The sequence below is a fragment of the Pollachius pollachius genome, assembly GCF_949987615.1.
Source record: "Pollachius pollachius genome assembly, chromosome: 5".
In the NCBI taxonomy this organism is placed as follows: Eukaryota; Metazoa; Chordata; class Actinopteri; order Gadiformes; family Gadidae; genus Pollachius; species Pollachius pollachius.
In genome coordinates this window covers 25,650,241-25,659,816 of record NC_136938.1, presented here as the reverse complement: position 1 = coordinate 25,659,816, position 9,576 = coordinate 25,650,241, and the positions used below count along the sequence as shown (strand labels likewise).

General features: G+C 44.6%; 1 protein-coding gene across 1 annotated transcript; it reads left to right on the top strand.

The window, feature by feature from the left end:
• Nucleotides 1-3,835: 3,835 nt before the first annotated feature.
• On the top strand, nt 3,836-9,269 carry LOC307076141 (hatching enzyme 1.2-like; the record flags this gene model as incomplete). The annotated part of the gene is made up of 9 exons (XM_079737025.1): nt 3,836-3,898; nt 4,732-4,777; nt 4,920-4,991; nt 5,111-5,260; nt 6,137-6,254; nt 6,730-6,908; nt 7,054-7,135; nt 7,453-7,583; nt 9,162-9,269. 9 exons carry the CDS (start codon nt 3,836-3,838, stop codon nt 9,170-9,172), a joined length of 852 nt encoding a protein of 283 aa, XP_079593151.1. The 3' UTR covers nt 9,173-9,269.
• Between the last annotated feature and the right edge of the window lie 307 nt (nt 9,270-9,576).

Sequence of the window (9,576 nt, the reverse complement as noted above, 5' to 3'; positions counted from 1 at the left end):
AAAAGTATTTAGTCAGCCACCAATTGTGCAAGTTCTCCAACTTAAAAAGATGAGAGAGGCCTGTAATTTTCATCATAGGTATACCTCAGCTATGAGAGACAAAATGAAAAAAAAAAAATCTAGAAAATCACATTGTCTGATTTTTAAAGAATTTATTTGCAAATGATGGTGGAAAATAAGTATTTGGTCAATAACAAAAGGTCATCTCAATACTTTGTTACATGCCCTTTGTTGGCAATGGCAAAAGTCTTTACAAGGTTTTCACACACTGCTGCTGGTATTTTGGCCCATTCCTCCATGCAGATCTCCTCTGGAGCAGTGATGTTTTTGGGCCTTTGCTGGGCAACACGGACTTTCAACTCCCTCCAAAGATTTTCTATGGGGTTGAGATCTGGAGACTGGCTAGGCCACTCCAGGACCTTGAAATGCTTCTTACGAAGCCACTCCTTCGTTGCCCGGGCGGTGTGTTTGGGGTCATTGTCATGCTGAAAGACCCAGCCACGTTTCATCTTCAGTGCCCTTGCTGATGGAAGGAGGTTTTCACTCAAAATCTCACGATACATGGCCCCATTCATTCTTTCCGTCACACGGATCAGACGTCCTGGTCCCTTGGCAGAAAAACAGCCCCAAAGCATGATGTTTCCACCCCCATGCTTCACTGTAGGTATGGTGTTCTTTGGATGCAACTCAGCATTCTTTCTCCTCCAAACACGACGAGTTGAGTTTTTACCAAAAAGTTATATTTTGGTTTCATCTGACCATATGACATTCTCCCAATCCTGTTCTGGATCATCCAAATGCTCTCTAACAAACTTCAAACAGGCCCGGACATGCACTGGCTTTAGCAGGGGGACACGTCTGGCACTGCAGGATTTGGGTCCCTCGCGGCGTAGTGTGTTAGTGATGGTAGCCTTTGTTACTTTGGTCCCAGCTCTCTGGAGGTAATTCACTAGGTCCCCCCGTGTGGTTCTGGGATTTTTGTTCACCGTTCTTGTGATCATTTTGACCCCACAGGGTGAGATCTTGCGTGGAGCCCCAGATCAGGGGAGATTATCAGTGGTCTTGTATGTATTCCATTTCCTAATAATTGCTCCCACAGTTGATTTCTTCACACCAAGCTGCTTATCTATTGCAGATTCAGACTTCCCAGCCTGGTGCAGGTCTACAATTGTGTTTCTGGTATCCTTTGACAGCTCTTTGGTCTTGGCCATAGTGGAGTTTGGAGTGTGACTGTTTCAGGTTGTGGACAGGTGTCTTTTATACTGATAAGGAGTTCAAACAGGTGCCATTAATACAGGTAGCGAGTGGAGGACAGAGGAGCCTCTTAAAGAAGAAGTTACAGGTCTGTGACAGCCAGAAATCTTGCTGGTTTGTAGGTGACCAAATACTTATTTTCCACCATAATTTGCAAATAAGATTTTCTGGATTTTTTTTTTTCATTTTGTCTCTCATAGCTGAGGTTTACCTATGATGAAAATTACAGGCCTCTCTCGTCTTTTTAAGTGGGAGAACTTGCACAATTGGTGGCTGACTAAATACTTTTTTGCCCCACTGTATATATATATATATATATATATATATATATATATGTATATGGCTCAATGTGTTGGGCTACTTGTCATCATTATTTTTTGAAAGTCAAACCATTTAAATAATTAAATTAAATCAACTTAAATCGACTATTACAATTTTTACCTTGGACTAGGCTACTGCCTTGTCTGCATATGTTTTCTTTTCTATTAATTATTTTTTAATTAATTTGATTGTATGACATTGTTAATATGTGAAGCACTTTGAGGGCCCTATTTTAACAGTCTGAAACGCAAGTGAGAAGCGCCAAGCGCAAGTAGCTTTGTGGGTGGTTCTATGTCGATGTCGTTATTTTACCTGCGCAAAAATGACTCTTGCGCCCGGCGCAAATCTAAAAAGGGTTGGTCTGAAGTAGCCTAATTACACATAGGTGTGGTTTGGGCGAAACGTGCAATAAACCAATGAGAGTGCCAGCTCCCATCCCCTTTAAACGCCATGAGCTTATTTTAATCTGACTTGATATTTTGACAGCGTGTCTGCAGTCTCCGATGCCACAGATGCACATGAATTTCAAACTTCAAATGGCTCCGTTTATGGCCAAATAATATGGCCTAATTCACACATGGAATAAGGTTTTCTTCCACAACTTCATCAACTCAAATATTTTCGGCAAAGAAAATTTAACACACATATGATATGCGGTAACTGTGGTTCTATTTAATGATATACGCAATACATTATAAACATTGTTTCTTATCAGTATTGTATGCATTATCGTTATCGACTTGTGTTCCTGATATGCATGTGTCCCCCCGTTAATATACATTGCCATGGACTGTATTATGCGTTACGTGTTAAGTTTGCGTGTGTTTCAACAGATGGACGCACACACGCGCGCCCGCATTCATTAATTCTTTTACACATACACACACGCGCGCCCGCATTCATTCATTCTTTTTAACACTCACTCGCGGTAAAACAATGTTTGCTGACGATCAAATACTCTCATCAATCCTAAAAGTTATGGGCATGTACACGATGTCTATGTCAAGAAAATATGTGTTTGCTGTACGGTGTTTGCAGATGCATTGATTTAAAAGTACAACTTATTACCGCTGTATCAGCTTTCCCAAATAATTTACCAAGAATGGGCCCTGAGTCTGCCTTGTGTATGAAAAGTGCTATATAAATATAGTTGCCTTGCCTTGCCTTGCTATACAAATTTAAATGGACCCAACAAGCATGTAAACATTAAAACAGTCTTAAATGACAACGTATGTAATGATCCATTGTTAATTTAACTTTAGCATGAGGTGCCCCCCCTGTAGCCAAACAACTAGTAACATTCTCAAGTGTGTTTAGGTCCTACACACCAGGCTGTGAGCTCCCTGCTCCCCCTCCCTATACATGTAGTGCCTGTCCACCACACACCAAATGACAACCTAACTATGAAACCCCTGCACCAGGGAAAGGGGTAAAAGTATATATGTGTCCAATATTTTTTAGCGCATCACTCTTCCACAAGACTGGATCTCAAGTGGAGCGGGGCTCGCACAGAAGACCTTTTTTCAGCTCCCCCTGTTTCCTCATAACACACTGAAGGAGTCTTTTGTGTGAGGTGTTGACGTCTGTCTTTCATGTGTTTGATGAAGATCACTTAGAATGGATGGTGGTTGACTGCAACAGAACATTGGCGAATTCGGGGAAATACATTTGGAGGTTAGGGAATGTGGTTTCAGGTTTGACAGTGTGTGAGAAAATTTGATTGCTGGCATTTTTCCTAGCATTAGACACTCACTTGATAAGTAATCAGGTATCAGGAAATACATTTGTTTTTAGTTAGGTAACGCCCTGCTCAGATATTTTCCTCTCTTAACCAGTTCAACACAATGCTTCTTGTTGAGCTTAATTGGTCACCATGTTAGGTAATGCATATTTCACCCAAAGGATTGCCCCAAAGGATTCCAAAATGTGTGTGTGTGTGTTTGTTTGTGTGTGTGTGTGTGTGTGTGTGTGTGTGTGTGTGTGTGTGTGTGTGTGTGCATTTGTTTGTGTGTGTGTGTGTGTGTGTGTGCACTTGTGTGTACTGTATGTGTTTGGGTGTGCATGCATGATTGTTCCCTTTCCACGGCACGCCGTTTCCCGCTACTGACCCTTCGAGTTCAACAGGGTGTGTTGATTTTTAATTGTTTTGGCTCAGATTCAACAAAGTCATGAATTGTCTCCTTACAACCAAGCATGTACTAAAACAATGGAGGAGGACTTTGCAGACGAACCCCCCCAAAAAAACATCAGAGGTCCACCCATGGCGTCTATAAAAGAAGAGGGCAAGACGCTTTTGTGTGCAGCCTTCGACTCTCCTGAAGAGGTAAGGGGAAATCCTTATCTTGCTGTCCCCCCCTCGGACATAGGGGACACTGACACAACAGCTGTGCTCATCTGCTTCTTTTTTCCTTTGATTTCAGCAAATCTGTTCAGATCCTTGAACGAATAAGAAGATAAGATCGAGGGATTTCATCATGACTTCCTTCGTCACTCTCATCCTCGTCCTCTCTCTGACTTCCAGTGCTATCTTCTCCCATGCTTCGGTAATGCTCTTTGTTTCTCTGTCTCTGTCTCTCTCTCTCCCTCCATCTCTCTGTCTCTCTCTCTCCCTCCATCTCTGTCTCTCTCTCTCCCTCCATCTCTCTGTCTCTCTCTCTCCCTCCATCTCTCTGTCTCTGTCTCTCTCTCCCTCCATCTCTCTGTCTCTCTCTACCTCCATCTCTCTGTCTCTCTCTCCCTCCATCTCTCTGTCTCTCTCTACCTCCATCTCTCTGTCTCTCTCTCTCCCTCCATCTCTCTGTCTCTCTCTACCTCCATCTCTATCTCTGTCTCTCTCTACATCCTTCCCTCTGTATCTCTCTACCTCCATCTCTCTGTCTCTCTCTCCCTCCATCTCTCTGTCTCTCTCTCCCTCCATTCCTCTGTCTCTCTCTCTCTACCTCCATCTCTGTCTCTGTCTCTACCTCCATCCCTCTTTTGTCTCCCTCTCGCTCATTAATAGCAGAGAGGTGAACATTGTTGTGTGTAGACATAGAGTCACACACACACACACACACACACACACACACACACACACACACACACACACACACACACACACACACACACACACACACACACGCTCAAAAACATGTTTCCGTGTGTCTTTCCTTGCAGGGCGAAAGAAACAGCACATCAGGGAAGGACGATGAAAACAAACTGGGTGAGTGGCTCTGTAGCCATGACATGCTTGCTGCGACCTCCATGCTGCTCTGTACCCCTCTGTAATGCGAACACAACGCACACGCCTTTAACAAAGCCACAGACCATGTATGTCAGACAACGCCTCCTCCATGTGTTTTCAGAAAGGTCCAAGCGCGAGACTGAGGCTCCCCAGGGGGCCTCCGACCTCATCGAGGCTGCCAACGCCGGACTGGGTACGTGTGCGTAGGGCCATCCCACGGGAACCAAACAGGGATCCTCATCCTGTCGTCCTCCTTTCCTCGTCCGGTCGTCGTGGTGTGCGGTCGGTTGATGTAAATATGTGCTTCTACAGCGCGTTTGAGGAGGGGGCCGCTGATGAAATTCGGAGACATCGCCCAGACGTCCACTCGGAACGCGGCTCCCTGCACGGCCAGGGGCTGCACCTGGCCAAAGAGCTACAGAGGCAATGTCTACGTGCCTATTTACATCTCCCCAAGATACAGTAAGTCACTGAATGTGTGTTGCTGAATATGGGCCTGTGTGTGTGTGTGTGTGTGTGTGTGTGTGTGTGGGTGTGTGTGTGTGTGTGTGTGTGTGTGTGTGTGTGTGCGTGTGTTTCCTTCCATTTACATCAGCAAATTGTGGCGACAGTTGAGTATACTCTACGGCAGTGGTTCTCAAATGGGGATACGTGTACCCAGGGGCGTAGGAATGAGTTTAACATTGGGGGGGACACACATCGGAAACCTGACAGATCCGTTAATGGTTTGAACAGAAATATGTCATAAATTAACTACACTGAAAAAATTAACAAATATATTTTATTCTACTAAAAAGATATATTTGTAAATGTAAAGGAAAACACATTTTGAATGGCAGTAATGAACTGATAAATATCAAATCAATTCTTTAATTGCTCAATCATCCAGTTTTTTAGAATAAGAAGCGGTGACAAGACGCTGTGTTGCGCTTTCAAAATAAAATAAAATATTTTTCTCCCCCCGGTATAATTTTTAGGTGGGACAAATGCGCCTGTCTCCAATATTGGAGGGGACACGTCCCCCCCGGTTCCTACGCCCTTGCGTGTACCTCTAGGGGCACTATCGGGTCTTTGTTTATTCTGAAAGCTAGACAATAGAAAATCGAGAAAATGCCCAACAACTCTTTTAGTGTTTATGTTTACACCGCCAAATGGAACGCACACACATTAGCTATGTTTATTTATCTTTCTCCCCGTCATTTCTTTAATCTGTGATTGGCATCACCGATTTTTCTACTGTACACTAGTAGCAAAACATTTTAGAACCACTGCTGTACGGAGAAATGTTCAACGACTGTCTGAGCTCCCTCCAATTCCACTCTCTCCGTGTGTCTAAAGGCAGGGCCGAGCGATATGTCATCATTCGGAGCCTGGTGGAGTTCCACCGAGTCTCCTGTATTCGCTTCGTCTGGAGGCGGAGGCATCGGGACTATCTGTACTTCTATCCTTTCACCGGGTAGGAAGCTCTCACAGCTGCACTAACACATCCTACTCCACCTGCCTTGTTTTGTTTATTCACAAAGTTCTTATTTTCGGTGTGTGGGCCCATGAGCGTGCTTGTGTGTGTGTGTGTGTGTGTGTGTGTGTGTGTGTGTGTGTGTGTGTGTGTGTGCGTGTGCGTGTGTGTGGGCGTGTGTGAAGATGGACCTGTGTGTGTGTGTGTGTGTGTGTGTGTGTGTGTGTGTGTGTGTGTGTGTGTGTGTGTGTGGGTGTGTGTGAATATGGACCTGTGTGTGTGTGTGTGTTTGTGTGAATATGGGCCCGTGTGTGTTTGTGTGTGTGTGTGTTTGTGTGCCTGTGTGGGTATGTGTGCGCGCCTGTGTTTTCTTGCGTGTTTGTGTGTGTGTGCTTTTTATGTGTTAATGTGTGTGTGTATGTATGCCTTTATGTGTTCATGTGTGTGTGTGCGTGCGTGCGTGCGTGTGTGACAGGTGCTGGTCCTATATAGGCCGCCAGCGAGGACGTCAAATGATCTCCCTCCAGCAGCGAGGGTGTGTCGATACCCGTGTGATCCAGCATGAGATCCTGCACGCGCTGGGCTTCCACCACGAGCAGGCGCGCTCCGACAGAGACAACCACGTCAGAATCCAGACCAACAACATCCTTCCAGGTTCGCTCACCCTAGCCACTGTTTGGGTTAATATTAAGATAAAGTTATTAGTTAACAGTTATTATAGGAAGGTTACCGGTAATTGTATGTATATAACGATGTCGGCACCACAATACCATGCCCTGACACCTCTCTTTCTCAACAGGAATGCTGAACAACTTCGCTAAGGTGAACACCAACAACCTGGGCACTCCGTACGACTACAGCTCCATCATGCACTACAGCAGGTCAGTGTGTGTGCCTCCGTGTCTTCATGTGTATACGTTATTAGGGGTGGGACAAATTTCGAGACGATTGATCTTTTTTGTTGCCCTTCTTCATGCGATCCGAGAATTGATACACTGGCACCAAATATCGATATCGTATTTTTCTAGTTAAAAATAAATTAGTATATACATCTTTTTTTTTAAGAATTTCTTTTTGCATTTTATGCTCTATTCCTCCTTATTGTATTAAATATACCCATGTGTATCATTAATGCTATTTGAATGTATAATCCCAGGCCCGTATGTTACTTCATCTTTGTGTTCATCTTCTGCCGTAGATTCGCGTTCTCCAAGCAGAAGGGAGTTCTGCCCACCATCGTCCCCATCCCCGACTCCACGGCAGTCATCGGAAGAGGCACCAAGATGAGTGGCAACGACATCAAACGACTCAATCAACTCTACCGGTGCCGTGAGTAATATACCGATATGACACGAACAGGCAGCAGATCAGCGTCAATCAAACGAGGTGGTCGGTGGAGCACAGCGGCGCCGGAATGATTTCAGTGGTGGTGGGGGCAAATGCGCGTGCATGATGTTTCGAACAGCGCGTGCCTCCTCATCATCCTAAAGCCGTCCACTAACCGGCGCCGAAGCGCCGCGGTGCGCATTTCACGCGCGTCAATTGCCGCCCCTAGCACCAATAGGAAGCGGCGCGCTGCAGCACCGTTGTGATCCAAATAATGTGTCGTCACCGCAAATTAAACACTGAATCATCATAATAACTTTCTTCATTGTCATCATTATTAACCTTTGTTTACCCAGGCAAGCAAATTAAGAACAAAATTCTTATTTTCAAGTGCAGCCTGAAAAGAGCTAGAAGCTCTTTAAGGGGAGGGAGGGGAGTGCTAAAAGTGAAAACAAGGTTATATAAATGATACTTAGAAAAATACAATATAATACAGTACAATACAATAAAACAGTTAATCAGTAGGGCATGACAAGAAGGCCTATTTAGCAAGTGCAGGAGTCAACTTTGATTTGTTGCAGATTTTGTTTGAAGACAGAGAGAGGGGTGACGACAGAAAGTTTAAGGGTGTTTTGAAGGGTGTTCCAGTCAAAGGCTGCAGCGAACCGGAAGGCACTGCGTCCGAAGACGGTGCAGACTTTGGGGATGGAGAGGTTGATCAATGCACTGGACCTTAGATTGCGGGGTGGGTGGGAGAGGTGCAGAAGGGAAGAGAGGTAGAGAGGTGTAATGCCAAGAATGGTTTTGTTGGCAAAAGTGGGCTGAAATCGTGTAGTCTGAACCAGCCATAAGCAAGCAGCAGCAGCAGCGCCATTGTGCGAATTCCCTACTAAACCAAACGAGACTCGTAATGGTAGGTAAAAACAATACTTTATTAAAGCATGCAATTGCGATGTAGAAAAAAGAAAAAGAAAACATGAAGTGCTTGCATGATATTGAGGCCTACAGCGATCGTTAGTTAATTAGTGTGGCGGTGCCTTATCATTTGTTTACCCATGGGCCATGGCAACGCGATTGCTACCTGCTCTCATTGGCTGAATCGATGAGAACGCTTTAGACTCAATTAATATAGGGTCGCGGGGAGACGAAGCTCTGTTCGTTTGTATAGTAACAATATTAGGCCAAAACATTACTAAGAAAGTAAATAGTTCATCAATACAGGCTAAAAAAAGTTCAAAAGAATTATAATTTTTTTTTTTTTTCAACGAAAAGTGGGGTGGCCATTGGCCCCGCGGCATCATAGATGCCGGCGCGTTAACCGGAAGGTTGCTAGTTCGATCCCCGGCTTCTCCCGGCGTGAGTGTCGAGGTGTCCCTGAGCAAGACACCTCACCCTGACTGCTCCCGACGAGCTGGCTGTCGCCTTGCATGGTTGACACTGCCATCGCTGTGTGAATGTGGGCATGAATGGGTGAATGTTAGGCATTATTGCAAAGCACCTTAAGCGGCCACTGGCTAGAAAAGCGCAAGAATAAATGCAGTCTATTTACCATGCATAACGTGTTTTTATGTTCCCTTACAGGTGGCTACTGAGTTGAAGACAGGATTCAATGCTCTGATGGACGACACATTCGCTGACACCCTCTCCTGTACGTTTAAAAGCTAATGGGATCAACACTTTGGTCTCCCCTCCCTTCTGTCATTCCCTTTACTAAATCCAGTGCATATGGATCCCACACAGCTATACCTAATTGTCCTTGGAAGACTTCCATCTTGTATTAACCAACCCTTTAAATGGGCTTGCTTAGTTTGTAATGACTTCTTAGGGATGTCCTTGAGGTAACCCCCCTACCCCCCTTTACTGTCTTAATACATAATAAATAAATGCAGTTTTAAAAAAGAAAAAACCTGGCTTGCAAGATCAGCATTCAGAAAAGAAAATATGAAAGTGGAACTGTATCCTAATTTTAGCAGCATTTACACTTTATTCAGTATTA